The 18,116-nt window shown below is 33.2% G+C and overlaps 1 protein-coding gene across 1 annotated transcript in view; it reads left to right on the top strand.

Moving 5' to 3' along the window:
• Positions 1-17,291, top strand: part of LOC117124818 (cell division cycle protein 16 homolog) — a 29,585-nt gene extending 12,294 nt beyond the window's left edge. The window contains exons 8-16 of the mRNA XM_033271149.1: positions 814-947; positions 5,465-5,544; positions 8,622-8,742; positions 9,493-9,618; positions 12,955-13,107; positions 13,732-13,857; positions 14,322-14,457; positions 16,392-16,482; positions 17,126-17,291. Of these exons, the coding sequence (XP_033127040.1) occupies positions 814-947; positions 5,465-5,544; positions 8,622-8,742; positions 9,493-9,618; positions 12,955-13,107; positions 13,732-13,857; positions 14,322-14,457; positions 16,392-16,482; positions 17,126-17,259 (1,101 nt within the window). The 3' untranslated portion in view covers positions 17,260-17,291. The remainder of the gene's footprint in view (positions 1-813; positions 948-5,464; positions 5,545-8,621; positions 8,743-9,492; positions 9,619-12,954; positions 13,108-13,731; positions 13,858-14,321; positions 14,458-16,391; positions 16,483-17,125) is intronic.
• Positions 17,292-18,116: the final 825 nt, after the last annotated feature.

Genomic DNA, 18,116 nt, shown 5'->3' with positions numbered 1-18,116 from the left:
ACATATCGATATGAACATTAGGATCAGAGTTAGTAAGTGTTAAAGGCAGGTCGTTAATGTAAATAGTGAACAAGAGGGGGCCTAATGTTGATCCCTGAGGGACACCATTAGAGCAAGGACTGGGAGAATATAATGTGTGACTAAAAAGAACATGCTGAGATCTAGAAGAAAGGTAACTTTGTAACCAGGTGATTGTTAGAGGAGAGAAACCAAAATATGGTAATTTAGCAATTAGTGTATTATGATCAACAGTGTCGAAAGCTTTTTTAAGTTCGATGAATAGAGTGCCAGTAAGATTTTTATTGTTAGTTTCATGAAGCCATGAATCAAGGGTAGTAGTCAGTGCAGTAAGAGTTGAGTGTTTAGGTCTGAATCCAGATTGAAAATGAGAAATAAGTTTGTTAGAATCAAGGTAGGTATATATTTGTGAAGCAACAACTTAACCATTTCGCCACAACATGCCTCAAATATTGCCTTAAAAGGGGTGTCCGAAGGAAGGGGATCTACTGTACCTATAAGACAAACAAGTCTCTTCGTCTAATATAACACCTGGAGTATTTGCTTAAACCTATGGTAGCCAGTACAAGTATGTACGTGTGTTTACTGTGATGACTGAAGACAAGTCTCCTTGTCTTGTCTAGTACCTGTAATAACACCAGAAGTATTTGCTTAAACCTATGGTAGCCAGTTTGTTCTTGTTTTTATTTTGATGGCTGAAGACATGTTTGTCTTTCTAAATTTTCAAAATCAAATTCTACCCTATCAATTATATTTATTATTCTTTACCATACTGTTACCTTTGAATCATTTCAGTATGATAAACCATCTCCATTGGTAACACCTGATGCACTAGTACCATTGAAACAAAATCTTGATATTATCACAAGTCAAGCAGAACGTTACTACTATCACTCTGACTTCAGAAGTACATACGCTATTACTAGCAGGTAAGTTTAATATTTGTTTTTATATACCTAATACATAGATTCTAGGCATTTGAGAAGTGGGCAATTCATAGTACTATTCCCCTTAAAAAAAAAAAAACTAAAGTTTCCGTCACACTACAAACTTATTGATCTGCTGACCCAACTTGGTTTCACTGCAAATGGAGATGTAAATGTGGTAAGAAAACGTAACATATTGTAGCAGTGGATTCACACAAGAAATGCTTACATTTATCACTTATGTTAGACTAGGCAATATATGTCTTGTTTCAGACTGCTGATTCTATATGCGTTGAAGTGATTGAACTGTCAAAGGTATCAATGGGCAGAGAAGCGATTGTTATGTTAAATAACAGAAACATTGCTAGACACGTTACTGCTGTTTTTGGGATAGTGAATTGAATTTTAAAAGTTTGTATGGAATTGGCACACGCACAGAACAATAAAATCGACAGAAATACATTTCAGAGTGGAGTAATGGCTGGTGCACTCTGCAAGTGGAAAACAATAGTTTATTGAGTATTTAGCATGATGTACCATATCAAGTGATAATTATTAATTATTAGTATTATTAACACATGGAAACAGATTGCAATAGACGTCTGTAAATTTGCAAGTAGAAGAAAGAAATTTTCATCTATTCTCTGTCAGTTTTATGACTTTTGAGCAAAATTGCTGCACAAACCACTGATCTACACGATACTAACTGTGCTCTATTAGAAGGTTTTAAAACCTGTTTAACTAAACCATCTTGGTTAAACTTTCAGTTCCAGATTGAAAGATAGCATTGTGGGCATATCATTAACCCTTGAGCAGAAAGTGAGGAGTGTATTGACACACAGTTGTAAATTACAACCCTGGTATTCAAAATATTTGATACAATGACCTTACTATATTCCAGTTTCAGGACCCAAACCTCTGTTGAACTATCTAATATTGTCCCATTTACAGTTTTGATTTCAATTAAGTAGTAAAATTAACTTAAGAATAGACCAGATATTATCATCACAGATGTAACTTGAAGAACATGTAAATGCTGCAATCATTCGGAAAAGTGGAAGTTACGTTTTATGTAGGTTCATCCTGCAAAGGACATAATGGTTCATAACCACAGGGTAACGGGCTATATGGACGAGTACACCGGGGTAACCCTCTACTTGCCTCGAAAGCTGTACTGGAAAAAGTGTACCTCTAAAAAGTGGAATTGTTATGTTTTATATATGTACATCTTGCAAAGGACTTAATAGTCAATAACTGCATAGTAACAGGGCTATATGAACCATTACACCGGGGTAGCCCTCTGCTCGTCTCGAAAGATGTACTGGGTTCTTTTAAGTGAGCCAATTATAGTCCTTATCCGAGAAGACTTGTTCCACCACCAGAACCATAGGCGAGCATGTCATTCGAACCATTGCCGATATTATGACTGTAGCTAGGTTGCAGTGCCCCTGTCTTCACCGCATGGCCATTCGACTCACCGATGTAGCATCCATAGGTGCTACCTATTCAATGAAAAATTTTTTCAGTTATAAATTTAAAAATCTACTCTCAGTTATCATAAAGATAGAGTGACAAGTGTACCATATTTCATATAATTAAGATATAGGACATCAACTGTACATTCATTTTCATGCACTTTCAGGCATAAGAGACAGCTACGTCAGACCGCCTTCCGTTGATTGCATAAGAACCAGACTTCACAATGTTTCAAAACATTTTAATCGTTATATAATTGTGAAATATTATTAAATTATGAAATATGAAAAAAAAAATTATTCTGTTGTCTTCATTTTTGAAAGCATACATAATGGATAGGCGTTTGTTGTCTCTTCCACATCATTTCAACAGAGGTTTCTGTCCGGGGTCATCTTAGCATTGTTTCCTGAAAAAGCATTTGAACATACTTTCTGTTTTTTTTTAAATAAATATTATGGTATAAACACTTGCGACAGTAAGTAAATTTCAAAGACAATTCAGGTAATTTAGATTTTTATAGAAAATTGACAGTGCAAGAATACACGGGTATTGATGGGATATGGGAGTTTATACATTGTATATAATATTTTGGTATTTGGTGGTTACAGGATGGCTAAAATACACACAATATAAACATTTGTGTGCCAATAGGCCTTAAGTCGAAGAAACTTTTGCTGATAAAAACATTATTTTTTATTATTTGATTATGCCTGTATCTTTATTATTGGTTTGAGAGAGTACAAAGCAGGAATAGTCCTACCCAATTGCCTGCACCAGACACCAAAAGAAAGCTGTCAAATTATCAAAGCCATAGGCCTAAACATGGGTGACCTCCATAACATAAAGCAATGAGGTCAATATGGTAGATCAAAAATAACTAAAGTTTAATTTTGTGGTACTCTTAGAGCCCAATCACACTTATTGGGCCCGTTTGAGTGAAAAACGCCAATCATATTCCGTTTAATTCACCGGATAATCATGCTGACCACTCGGGAAAGGGGGGAGGTGGTCGACCGTTCAAGCAAATTTTATCTTGCGTCAAACTGTGTAACAAAATTACTGCGAAAGTAAATTAAAGGTCATCAAATGCAAATGATGAACACCCATCCCATCAACCCATTCTGTGTTTACCTTCTACTATTGCTGTATTTCATTTATTACTTTCAGGCAATAAAAAATATAAAAAGACAAAGACACAAGCCTGAGGATAACTTAAAACAAACTTAATAATTACTATCGAGAGGCTCTCCAAACAAAAACAAGACAACAAACATACATTTAAAAGTAGTAAGCTTAAATATAGACAATGGTAAAATACTGAATAACAATATAATTTTTAGAAGCTGTCAACACTCTTTTAACGCAATAAAAGGGAAGCCAAAGATGGATTTTTTTTTTAAATGACAGCAAACGTTATTCATTAAATAAATGGTTATGAAGATAATACTTAAAATTATGATTATTGATTAGTAGGTAAATTGTTCCAAATGTACAAAAAAAAATTAAAACATGAAAACTTTAAATGGCAATCTGTTTTGGCATATAAGATTTTAAATCTGAAATCAACAGTATGTTTGATATTGATTTGAGGGAGAAGTGCAGGAATGACATTACATTGATTATGTATACATGATAATTAAATAATGAGAGATATTTTAACCTGGTGGCAATGTAAGTAGTTTTAAGCATAATTAGTCTCTTTATAATTAAAGGCATGATCATACACAAACAGGCTCGAGAAAAGTATCTCTGAACCTTTTCTAAAGCATTAATGTGATTATTTTGATATGGATAAAATGCAGGAACACCATATTCAACAATATGAGCGACAGGGTTAGAGCAACGAACTGTAAGTCAAATAATGCCAGATATTCTGCCAGCTTTTTTGGTATTCATAGAAAAATGTTCGTTTCAACTTAGATCATTTGAAATCATAAAACCTAAATATCTAAATTTATTTACATCATCAAGAGGTTCGTTATTAATGTGAAATGCTCAGTCCGTCTGCTCCGAGTAATATGCATGCTTCTGCATTTCTTAACATGTAGCGTCATACCATTTTTGGTGCTCCATTCAATAACATTATCAATATCAGACTGGAGAGCATAAGAGTCAGTTTCCGAGTCCATGTACCCCCAGCGTGGCACGTACGAATGAGATCCAAGCTCAATTTATAATCATCATAAATTGAGCATTAAAAATATTAATTAATATTAAGCATTATAAATTTTATAATGCTCTTTAAAATCTGTACATACAGTAGGCGAGTTGTATTCAAATTTCTCCAAATTTAGTGGTAAACCCATAAATCAAATGCGTACCGTTGCTATTAGCTACCATTATAGCTACTAAGATTTGATGTTATGCTGATAAATTTACTGAACAATCCAACTTTTATTTCATGAGGAGGTGAAGGAGAGCACAGCGACAGAGAGTACTAGCAAAAGCACTACCTGCTGCCAGACCTGGGTCTTAACTCAGGACTCAAAATAAAAACCGCAAATGGAATAGTCATTTTGAGTCGGCCATAGTTAATGCGGCCCTGGGCCGATATAATAAGTTTGAAAGGGCCATTAGTTCAAATTCAGGAAACAATAGTTTGTACACAGTTGCACTTACACAAAGAAAGGAAGACTAGCATATTCACCGACAACAATCCAATCAATGTAAGAACATGAGAAAATCACATACACTATCATATAGTTATTGTATAATGAGATAACTTCATGCTAGTACTGTTCATAATTGTTTTTTTTTTTTTTTTTTTTTTGTAAACATCCAGCGACCCTGCCAGATATTTTGATGACTATTTGGGTCGCGCATTACAACCCTTTGTTTTCAAGATGTTGGGAATATTTAAGTTTATTTAGTTGATCTAGAGAATTTTAAACTTTGTGTACCATATGTATTAATTTACTAACCATGATCTATATATTCATAGTTTTGGTATATTTTTAAATTTATATTACATTGTTTTTTACCTTGAATTACCTTTTACCTTGAATTTGTTGTTTGCTTTAATTATTCTGTATATTGCATTACAGAGTGTTAGAAACAGATCCTTTCCACTCAACTTGTTTACCTCTTCATATAGCAACCTTAGTTGAGCTACAGAAATCAAATGGTGAGGATTTATTCATGATTTCACTTGTTGATATCTGATTAGCATAGATAGTTCTTGTGATAGAATATACAATAATGACATAGCCATTTCATTATTACATTTTTATTGAGATAACGGTAACATCAGTTCAATCCAAATTAAAAAACTCCAGAGCATTGTTGGTAGTGTAAGTATAATCACGTACCCATTGTTCCATTTTCCTGCTCATGGCTTAAATTCCTTAATTGGAAAGCTGTCAATTTTATATGAATCGAGACGTGTAGTGCGGTATTCTACCAGCATCCCTGTCGATAATTTGGAATTGAACAAGAACACCTTTAATGGCCTTTTGCCAGCATCTTTTGCTGTCTATTTTAAATTTCAAATTGAAGAATCCAAAAATAAGACATTAGAGCTATTACTGCAGCAGTACTCAAGCTATGGTTCGCAACCCAAAATTAGGTCACCAGATAAAAGTTTGTTTAAAAATTGTAAGAAAAATTAAGTATTACTTTTATGAACCTAATACAAAACATTGTAAGAAATATTGAAATATAAAAATGATTTTGCAACAAAGCCAACACAATATATAGTTTTAACTGCAAAACAATTTTTAAATGATTTATTAGTATCAGTATTCCTGCCATGAAAAAATACTGTATGCCTAAAAGGTGCTTGCAATATGATTAATTTCAATGTGTAAGCCATAAATCTACAACCATTTACATTATATACTATATGACTTTTTTTTGTTGTCTCAGAACATAAATGTCAATTGATTTATTATTTTTCGAATTCTTTTAAAAAATTTCCTCTAAGCTTTATGCATTAGATCAATAAATTGACGCACAAGCTTATCATTAATACCTAATGAAAAGAAGGATCATTAGGTAATGTAACTATGACGTAAACCTTGTTCCAGCATCTAAACTAATTCCTCCACAGTTCCAGTTGTTTTGCTTCGGTTGAAATTCTAGAATTGAGAGGATTACTGAATGTTCATGTATAAAACATTTAAAATCCAGAGTAAATGTTTAACTACTTTTATTACATCGAAATAACTACTTTTACTACGGTATATATTAAGCATAATGCCTTCTATTATGAAGGTTGGCATTATAATTTATTTTGATTAAATGAAAAACAGATTACACATCATAACAATTTATAATTATTATATGGTGATATATCATGTGAACATGACAGGAATTACTAATGCCAATCTTTTATCACTTTCACAAAAGCCTTAATGCTCTTCATAAATTATAATTATTTTAAAAAAAACCACACACACACACACAATCGGAAGTCAATCAGTTATCAAGGCTTATAGAGCTCCAAATTCTACAGACAATGTTCTACTGTGCTGGGAATTATAAGGAATATATACAGTATAAGCCAAAATAGATCTGTGAAATGCATATTAATGGCGCCACTATCTAGCCCAAGAATCCCTTTTCTTGTGCTTTGTCACAATAAATTTCAAAGCCAGACACTTTAGGTGGGTTCTTTAACATGCACATGTGCCATAAATGCACACAGGACCAACGGCTTAAACATCTCATTCGAAAGACGGTGCACTATTGTAACTTGTATTTGAGCCCTCCAGCTGAAACACAAGGAGAGGCAGCGATGAGAATTGAAACGGTGACCTAGAGATCCACCACCAGATTAGCCGACTGAGCTAAGCAGCTCTCTTAGGAGTTCTGAACTAAGGGTCTGAGTAGATATTATAGTGACTTTATATATTGATGATGAGGCAGACTTGCCACATATCCCTTATTATTTTTTCTCATTCTAGGCAGCGCCACTAACGAGCAAGTTAATTTTGAGACAGAATAAGGGACTTGTAAAACACTGCATGCAGGTACCCAAATGCGAAAAGAATGACATAATCTTATATTCGATATTTGGATAAATGGGTGGACCAAAATAGAAGATTTCAACCAATCACTATGCTTACAATTTCACGTATCACATCTACTAGTAAGGCATAGCTAAAAAATAGTCTCCCTAATGAAACGGACCTAAAATATATATAATAGATCCTAGGAAGAGTGGACAATAGAGTTAAGCCTATGCTAGATGGCCCATATTACAAACATATAGCACAACTTTCCAAGAGGATGGCCTAGGCCTCTAGCCTATTATAGTAGTAGAGAGAGGCCTGGTGGGCCTACTTTTAAGTTCTTACTTAATAATACAGTACATTTTCAACGCATCTTCTACAGGACTCTAGGCTTAAATCTGTGTATCTTAGCGGTGAGCATTGTTATCAAGTTACTACTACGGTTAGTCCATTACGTAATTCAGCAGGCCAAGAACTAATTTTAACTAAATTTAAAAAATTAATTTAAGCTTAGCCGTTGAGGCACCGTACATTTTCAATTTGAAGATTAATTAATATGCAAGAGGTAAGTCAATCACATGACTTACACAGTCAGTCATGCATATCAGTCATTAAATCGTATGCATGAATGATCAGGCAGCATTTGCCCAGGCCCTAATCCAAAAAAAAAAAAAAATGAAATCAGGTATGGGAAGCCAAATAAATTAGGTATGGAGCGCAAAATGAGTGAGTAACCCAAAATTAGGGCCTGGAACCCACGCCAATGATGAGGAAGAAGACAACATAGACATTAGTGGCTATGGCGGTGGTAGTAACAAAGATGGCTGCAAAAAGACAACAATGAATTGTTTTCAGTGCAGTTGGTGTATCGTAGTAATGGATTTTAGACAGTGTAGAAATGTTATGCATGTATCATCAACCAAAGTTTCAAACCATTGTGTTTGACCAGTAAATAAATCATGAATCTAATCTTAAATCTTGAATAACATGAAAATAATGGAATGTGTAACAATTTCTGACTGGCCTTTGCATCATCATAGAGACAACACATAATAGAGTTTGATTGGTTGCCTGACTGTCAGTTCACGCATTGTGTGTCCACCTTAAAACACAAACCATGAAAAATGCACTTTTTCTATTAAAAATATTGGTTAATGAGATAGGTTGTGTGATGTTTAGTAATCACAAGATCTCTAAACTTTAGGAAAAAATATTATGAATCATCTTTACAAATCTTTCTTTTTTTCAGAATTATTTTATTTAGGTCACCGGTTAGTTGACCTCTACCCTTGTAAAGCTGTTGCCTGGTTCGCTGTTGGTTGCTACTATTTTTTAGTGGGAAAACAGGATGCAGCCCGGCGATTTTTAAGGTAAAGAAATAATAGTATAAATCTATTCAAAGTTATTCATTATCTTTTCAGAAATAATAAATTTTTATGGCCGTTTTTGCTTGATGAAGGTCAAAAAAGTTATTGTTGCCCGTGCACAAGCTTGAAGTGTTGACACCAACTTTCGCTAACGAGATGTTGCACCTCCTGCCCCTCTCCCAATTTCTCCACTGGCACTACCACTGTTGAAAGTGCCAATGATGATTTTTTTTTAACTTACTTATTGTTGAGAATGGTTCCTGATGGGGTGTATATTTGAGGGCGGTATTTATTTTTTGGTGTAAAATGGATACGTATATTGCTCAAATAAACGCCCCTTAATATGACTATAAATGTGGAACTACAACACATAACTACTCGCAAAATGTGTTATTGCTGATCTTCGAGACTTGTTGATCCCAACCAGGTTTAGAAAAATGTAATTTAATTGGAGTAGAACATTAGTTGAAGGTGTTGAAAATGATATCGCTTCCATTAGTTTTGTTTACCATCATTTGGGGTGGGGAATGAAAATCTAAATGCCTCAGGTCAGGGGGTGCTTATTCAAAATAGGGCATTTATTCAAATAAGTACCATTATCTGGTGTTTTATCCAATAAACATTTCTAGTGTTTTTAAGAAAGGGAACATTTAATAATTTCCCCAATGGTGTAAATGAGAATAATGTTGATATAGGCTTAGTTTTTTTACTTAAAACAAAGCTTAGCATATATTATAAAATTTTTTCTTAAAGTAAAGCCACCAGCTTGGATCACCTGTATGGTCCTGCATGGTTGGCCTTTGGACATTCATTTGCTATCCAAGGAGAACATGACCAAGCAATGGCTGCCTACTTTACAGCATCTCAGCTAATGAAAGGGTGAGTTTACATTATACTTATTATACTAGCTGATCATGTATGTATGTATGTAATTAGATTTATATAGCATAAAAACAACGGGGTCTTTATGCGCTGAGAGTTTTCATTGTGTTAGGTTTATGTAGCGCATAACACCGGGGTGTCATGCAGACCACTGGCTGCTTTATTTATAAAGATCATCGATAATATTACATACAATATTGTATTGTAAGCTGTAGTGAGAAGAAACTCTAAATAATGTATGATACCTCATTCTAATTAAATATTTTTATTATTATTATTTTTTTTTTTTTACCTTTAACTATATTATTAAACACTTTGAGAAACAGTAAAATACAATGCATGCCTTGTTCTAATGAATTAATAACACAATGAAAACTCAAGCATATCTTTGTAAACGTTTTTTTGCAATGATGCAAGACCTATGACAGGCCTACCGAACTGCATGAGAACAGGCTCGGAAAGAGCTATGCCAATATTTTTTTAATGAAATAAGTGCCGCCGCTCTGGAATATGCGCCGCACTTAAGCCTCCAAAAATTGTATAAGCACCGTGGCGCTTATTCGAGGATTTATGGTACCATACCAATATTGACACAAATTGCATGTCTGTATTTTGTTTGGAGTTTGTTTCATGCCAAGTTATATCAAACTCTACTATTTGTATGCTTGTAATAATATGCTTCTTTATAAAATTTAAAAAAAAATTAAGCTTGTCCATAAGGGGGTTATAAGACAAGCCAAACCAGTCACTCGTCGCAAAAATCGATTTTGAGTTATTACTACAGTGTTAGAAAGTAAAATAATAGCTATAAAATGGTTTAAAAATCATTCAAATCGGACATTTCCTTATGAAGTTACAAGCGTTTAACCACACAGCTGTTTAAAGAACAATATATGAGAAATTAGCCGTCAGGCATTTCTCATGCAGAAACTATCTTTAAATCCTTAAAAAGTATTGTTTTAACATTGAAAATGGGCTAAAATGACAGCATAGAATGATGTGTAGATATATAAAGGTTAGTTTATTGCAATAAAATAGATTTTTAAAAATTTGACATTTCAGCATGTTTTAGAGAAAATGGCCAAAACATGCTGAAATGTCAAATTTTTTAAAATAGATTTTTAAAAATTTGACATTTCAGCATGTTTTGGCCATTTTCTCTGAAACACGATTTGCGACGAGTGACTGGTTTGGCTTGTCTTTGCCACATATGTAAACAAATTAATGTAATATATTGTGCTTTTTTAAATTGACACAATTGACTTGTGCACAGTTTCAATGGCGATGTGAAGGTGACGGACATTAATCTTTGGTCTATGCGACTAGTATAGGAAAAGTATTTTCATTTTAAAGAAAACATTTTTTTTAATGGACAATTTATAGCATAATAGTAACTTGCTAAAGTAAGCAATTTAATAGCTGTCAACATCTTTAAGTAAATAACATACATTAAAGATTAATGTTTGGTTAAGCAAATCATTGCTGCTAACCTCTGGACTGATAGACATTCTCTCTCCATCATTCCCGAGCCAGGTTATCAGGCAGTTCAATGCAGACTTAATTTGTTATATTTCTCCAGATGTCTTAGTTAAGCCCAGATATTGTTCAACTTGTTTTAATCATTTTGATTCCTTTGCTGTCCCTTTAAATTATCATTTCATCTCTCCGTTATTTTACTCTGAAATAAACTACCATAATCAGTGGTAGACTCAAAAATTATAATTCTTGATAGAATCAAGTTTGTTGTATTTATTTATTAATAGTGCGATCTTTTCTTCCATTTCTGGTATAGTAATCACTATATTAATGTAATAAACCTAACCAGAACAACGAACTACCAACACAAGGGTCATTGGATTGAGCGCACATGTTTACGATGACGAACGAGAGTATTGGGGTCACCAAATTATTGACATCAGGAATGCTAGATATGATCACGAAATGCATGTAAACAATACAGTGCGGCGATCTAACAACCAGAAAGAAAACGATAGAAAGGTCCATAAAACATACAGAAGAGTTAAAATAACATTTTAAGTGGAAGAATGCCAGTGATTAAAATAATTTGGTTTTTTATTGAAGGTACCTGTAAATTCAGCTCGGCTCTATGCGCGATAAACCACGCTGCTGCACTGTCGGTTCGTGATAGGCCTGGCCGCTGTCAGCCTATCGGCGCTCAAATGGCAGGCGATAGCTAGGCCTAGGTATTGGAAACTGACATCCGATCTAGTTTACAAATTTTTCAATTTACGAACACCACTTGGTACCAAAGGGTACAAAAGATGGACATTTTACTGTATTCACATTTAAACAAAATTTAATTGATTACTTTAAAAGATAAACCCTTTGCTGTCTTGTATGCATTAATAATTATGTTTTTTTTATTTCAGAATTATCTTTAGATCAAGATTAGATAAGTGGAGGCCAATTATTAGCCACTAGTCATAAACAACTATGTGGCTATCTGGCCTCCTTAGTTTGTGTACCAAATTATCATTTAAAAAAATAAATTGCAACATTCATTTTTAAGGTTTACTTTATTGGTTATACCTCAAAGTTGCCTCTGTTTTGATGGGTTGGGTTGTATCTTCACTAAATCATAACTATAAAAGCTGTTAGTGCCAGTGTTTATTACTGTTGGTTTCTAAATTAATAAAAATAATATAAATAAAAATGTCTTTGTCTTTGTCATTGTGAAGTAACTTTTATTTGTTAAATTTTACTTGTTTTTTAATTTTACTATATCTTTTTCCATAATGATTGTATGATAAAATATGCTGTTTTAACTAATTTTTTATGTTTTTTGATATCTATATTTTTGTCATTGTTGTCTGTATAATTTTTATCTGCTTTAAAGACTTTTTATACTGTAAACGAACAATGTAATTTCCCTTTATTTTGGATGAATAAATTTACTTTGACTTAGGAAAAAATATACATCTTGACTTCTATTAAAAAATTTTTTTCAGTTATTTAAATATTATTTGAAATAAATACAAGAATTTTTTTTTTCATCCTAATTTACAATTTATAGCATAATTTGATAATTATATGTAGTGAGCAATTGAAATACACTTTATTAACTCCCACGTACACGGACATTCAATTTTTAAGTAAATACTTTGATGATTAAGGTTTGGTTTAGAAAGTTCCCTGATGAGTTAAGTAGATTTAGAGGAGACATTTTTTTTTTCTGCTAGCTAATCAGTTTTATGTAAAAAAAAAAAATAGTTTAAACAGAATCATACCATCTAAAGTGAGCAGTTAAAATTTATTAAGCCTGATTGACCATCTGAGTAAACTGTATTTTTCATTGTTTTTTCAAATACTTAGGTGTCATCTTCCTGTGCTGTACGTAGGCTTAGAGCAAGGCCTCACCAATAACCCCCAGCTAGCTGAGAAGTTCTTCAGCCAAGCCTTGTCCATCGCGCCTTCAGATCCCTTTGTCCTGCATGAGATGGGAGTGGTAGCGTACCAGAGCGGCAAGTAAGACATTCTGTTACCTTAAAGCTGGTTTTTACTTGACAGATTTTTCGCACAAACACCTGCGCAGTTTAATTTCTATGTGCTTCTCCATATTGTTCACTATTTCAGGAAAGTAGCAGAAACTACCACACCCTTATTGGGTGGGATTGACTAACCTATTTAATGTTTAGAGGTATACTAATAACACCAAAAATACATCTAAAAATACAATAAGTTTTAAAAATAATAGTAGTATAGATAGAGTGTAAATGTGTAAATAGTTGAAATATCTGGTGAATTTAAGGGTGGCGTAGAAAGAAATTGGAAGCACGCAACATACGGTACCAAGGCTTAGCACTTTGGGCTAACAACTCATTCCTCTACTTTCAGTAAAGAATACAAGACTCCTTTTACCTTTACCAGTTTATTATTTATTGTTGTGTTTATTAATGATTTTATACAAAAGGGTACCACACTTAATATTCAACCATACCTTGGAACTTGAAGTTGAGTGTTAAACCTCCAGTCCCCAAATCACCTTTTTCTATTCTATTAATAGACACAATGTAATGTTTTTGTTGAATTTCCATTCATAAAAACATATGCAAGATAATAAGTTAAATTTTATTTTCTTTAATGCATTAGTTGGTCAAAAGCTGAGAAATATTTCTTGGAAGCAATTGTTGAACTGCAGGGTCTTGGTGAAGGCGCTCTGTCGGAAAAATGGGAGCCAATCCTAAATAATCTAGGCCATGTGTGTCGTAAATTAGGGTGAGTTGCTATTTTAAGTTGCAGGTGCATGTTTTCATACCACATTTTGGTGACATGGCATTGTTGCTGTTCAAGGATCAATCTATTTATAAAAATATGCATGAAATTTGTTTGATTAACTACTAGTACCTAACATAGAAATGTGAGATTTACTGTAGGAGGAGAAGTGATGATTGTAAAGCTGGCATGTGTGTTGTAGAAATGAATTTTTGGACCGAGTAGATTTAACAATAGTTTGTCAAATTCTACCTTTATTCTATTTTATTGTTGCTGTTGTTTATTTAAATTGTTATTGATATTTTTGTTTTTTAGATGGATAGCATGATAGTGAATATTATGATAATAGTATACTATAATAATAACAGTTAATAATAGTAATACATTTTGTGTTATGATGATGGTAATTATCTTACATTACAATAAAATTTATGTAATTTTATTACATTGTTTTTCTGTTTTTGTAGAAAGTATGATGAAGCGCTTGGCTATCATCAACGTGCATTAGTGCTCTCTCCTCAGAATCCTTCAACCTTTGCATCAATTGGCTTCGTTTACTGCTTACAAGCAAATTTCAACACCGCTATCGACTATTTTCATAAGGTGAGGAACATCATAAGTACTTTAGAACATGCATAATTTGCGATGGGTACATTCTGCATGTTTATGTATTTTGTACTGACAACAATAATTTTAAAAGCGAAAGTCAATCATTCGTTTAAAGTAATCATAACATTGCATTCCACAGTGATCTACAACCCCAACTATCTAGAAGAATAAACATCCTCATATTTGGTTTGTTCAAAATTGTTTGGTTCCTCTATCTTGACAATTTGTTGGAACACCTGATGAGTAGTGGCGGAGTAGCCGAATCTAAGTCCTCAAGCCGATGTTAGACATTATTTTGTCACCTATATAGCTGGTTAGGCAGTGGCCTCAACTTGCTTGCAGTTGGAAAATCCTCCAAAACATCTTGTTTTCCATTTGAAAACCAAACCATAGTTTTTACCATTTTATTTATTTATTTTAAGTTTATTTTATACTGTTGTTTTATACTGAATATATTAATAAGTAAAAATATAAATATAGTAAATAAATGCAAATAAAATGTGTAAGTACCCTCACGTCCTCATTCAGTCTTGCAAGTTGTAATCCAATGGCAGTAATGCTGCCCTAATGTGGCTTGTTGCCATGTAACCACAACAACGAAGACAAAACCTCTTTTTATTATGCAGTCCTGAGACAGATTACTATGAACTATCTATTGTCAGTCTTTAAGCTAAGTTGACTGTATTTGTGACATAGATACTAGATTATTAATTATAAATCATAATTCATAAACCCCTTAGAAGAATAGATAATAGGCAACAATGGCAAATCATCCCTGTATAAACATTAGCTACTGTAACAAATTTCTTAGTAAAGGTAGCTTTACAGGAACACAAAAGGAAAATGCATAAATTGCAAATGCAGACAATAAGCATAACAATAAAGAAAGTACCCAATACTGAATAGTAAAATACAGAATATTGTAATTAATCCTTTTTTTAAATTTGTATACCTCATAATAATTAGTTTATTGAATATATTTTTTAAGCCTGTTCAGAGGAAACTCTAATTTGATTTAGGAGGTATCACTCTTGTTTACTTGTAAACAAAGTCAGGGTTGTAGCTGTAGAAAACTAGGGGTGGGTGCTATGTGATAACATTGGTAAACTCTAAATAATAAGAGTGGAATGGATTTTAAGAATGGAAAAGTTGGTTAAAATTTAGGGTGGGTGGAGGGCCATGAAATTAGCTTTAGACTGGGTGGCCCTGCCCACCATAACTACATCCCTGAATGGGGATAATGGAGTAATGAAAATATTAAATATTAAATGCACACTTACACAATTAAGAAATTGCATGGATTTGAAGTAGATATTTAAAAGTTGATGAAATCTGATTATGTTTTCGAATGATAAACAATTCTTAATGAATAATAAAAACTAAAATTTAAATTTTGTCTAAAAAATTTAAAACTAGCCTTTGGTTTATAGCCTTTATCGAAGAGGACTAGTTTGTGCCATTCGAACCAGTGCCAGTATTATTGCTGCATGTGGTGCTGCCCCTGCTTAAACTGCTTGGTCATTCAACTGTAATAATTTAGAAACTTATTTTCTGTAATTATAGTTTGAAATAATGTCAGAAATATTGACTCACAATGTCTTGTAATTTTTTTTTCTTTTTCTTATTTTTTCGTTGTAACTTGACATACTATCTTACGTCAAACTAATTGGTGAACCATATGGTTTTTAGATCTTTCATATATATATCGTATTTGAATGAATTTAATTAGATGAACTCAGTGTTTGTACCAGGTCATGAATGTACTTTGTAGGTTGAGTGATGATAAAGAGGCAGTAATGAAGATATAGTGATAGATTTTTTATATCTTGCGTCTTTGCATTGGTGTAAGCATTGTTAATGCTGCATCATTATTTAAATTCCAGGTTTACAAAAACACTTTACAAACATACTATTTTAATGTATTGCAGGCACTAGGATTAAGGCGTGATGATACTTTTTCCGTTACGATGCTAACTCATGTGATTGAGCAGAGTATATGTGACATGCCGGCTTGTGAAGGTAATCTTGTTGTTGTCTATGAAGTCGTACTTCACATCACAGATTCAATAAACTTATTGTCAGAATCCTTAACCTACTTTAGATTTTTAGTGTTCATGAAGATGACTTAAGACAGTAAATCTTTATGTGCCATTCGTTAAGTACACTATATTCAAACACTTTAATAGGATTACATTCGATTTGAAAAGGCAAAGTTTGTACAACTGTCAGATAGAATGAAACAGTCAGCACATTCAAACCATTAATAGATGATATTACACAATCAGATTTTATATTGTTAGGTCCAATATACAAAATAGTTATTTAAACAGTTAAAGGGTAAGATTGATTGAATTGCTACGGCATGAAGTAATTAGGCCTATTTACAGAAAAAAAAATAACAAGTAATAAAAAGCAGCACTCTGAGCTAATTTTAAAGATTTTGCTGGCAGTCGATGCCAACTTCATCAGGTGTGTGATGCCTGCTAAATAAGTTACATCTTTATAGCTCTTTCATACTTATTATTGTTTACACCAGCATGGCATCAACAACTCTCAGAAAAAGAAACAGACAAAATTGTATTAAAAGAAAGGAAAATATGTATTTGATCAGAAGTTGATTTTTTTTTTTTGTTATTTAAATCAATTATATTCAATATTACAGGTGCTGAGGATTTATGCGACTTACCAAACTTGTCATTAAAGGACACTTCAACACTATCTCAGGGCTCGTTAAAACTGGAGAGGACGCCCCAAAATGATTCCAGTTTGGATATTGAAATTGAAATGGACTTATAACATGCTGTTTAAGGGAATTACGTGAACTTCATGAACAATTATAAAAGCAAAAAAAGATTTTTTGACTTATAACAACCTATGCAACAGCACATGGTATTATGTAGTTGTAGAAATCCCTTAACTACATGTAGGGTACAACCACTCAGGAGTATAAATGGGTACCTGATAAGTTGTGAATGATTTGAAATGAAATTAGTATTGCTGATAACTATGAATACTCCCCCAGGGAACATAGGAGGTTGCAAGTTGTGTATCAACGATTCTGTATCCAATGACCAGGATAAAAGTGCCTTTGGCAGTTTTCTGGATATATGCACTATATAAATCCAATAAAATAAATACATATAATTTTTTTTTTTTAAACCCCACAGAGTTCTTAGAGTACCACCCCATGCAGGGTATTGAGTAAGGGTAACCTCTGAATTAACATCTCGATAAAATTTGATTGACAGATAAACCTACTAATTAGCGAGCGTCATTAAGTCACGTGATCAAAGTCACGTGATCAAAAACTTTTTCTCGGACATTTTAATTTCCTTAGACAGCTGGATGTCAACGCGAAACTATGTGAGCCTAGGCCTACATGTCTATGCTTGGTTATTAAATACCCAGATTTACACGAGCAGTGCGCATATGTGACTTGGCCTTTGCTGACAACGCGGTTGACTGAATGCAGCTTTTCCATCTTCCTTTGGGACCGAAATACAGAGGCTTTTACAACAATTTCCCCGCCTGTTCCCTGAAATAGATTAGCACTATGAATATATGATTCATTTGCATACCACCTACCCTGAATTCTTTTTTTTAAAGAAGGGTGATAGCAAAGAAAATGTTCGCCAACTCGGTAAGTCTAGCCG

The sequence above is a fragment of the Anneissia japonica genome, unplaced genomic scaffold (assembly GCF_011630105.1).
Source record: "Anneissia japonica isolate Jap-2015-1 unplaced genomic scaffold, ASM1163010v1 scaffold652_len952628_cov199, whole genome shotgun sequence".
Lineage (NCBI taxonomy): Eukaryota > Metazoa > Echinodermata > Crinoidea > Comatulida > Comatulidae > Anneissia > Anneissia japonica.
This window is presented reverse-complemented; position numbering and strand designations above follow the sequence as displayed.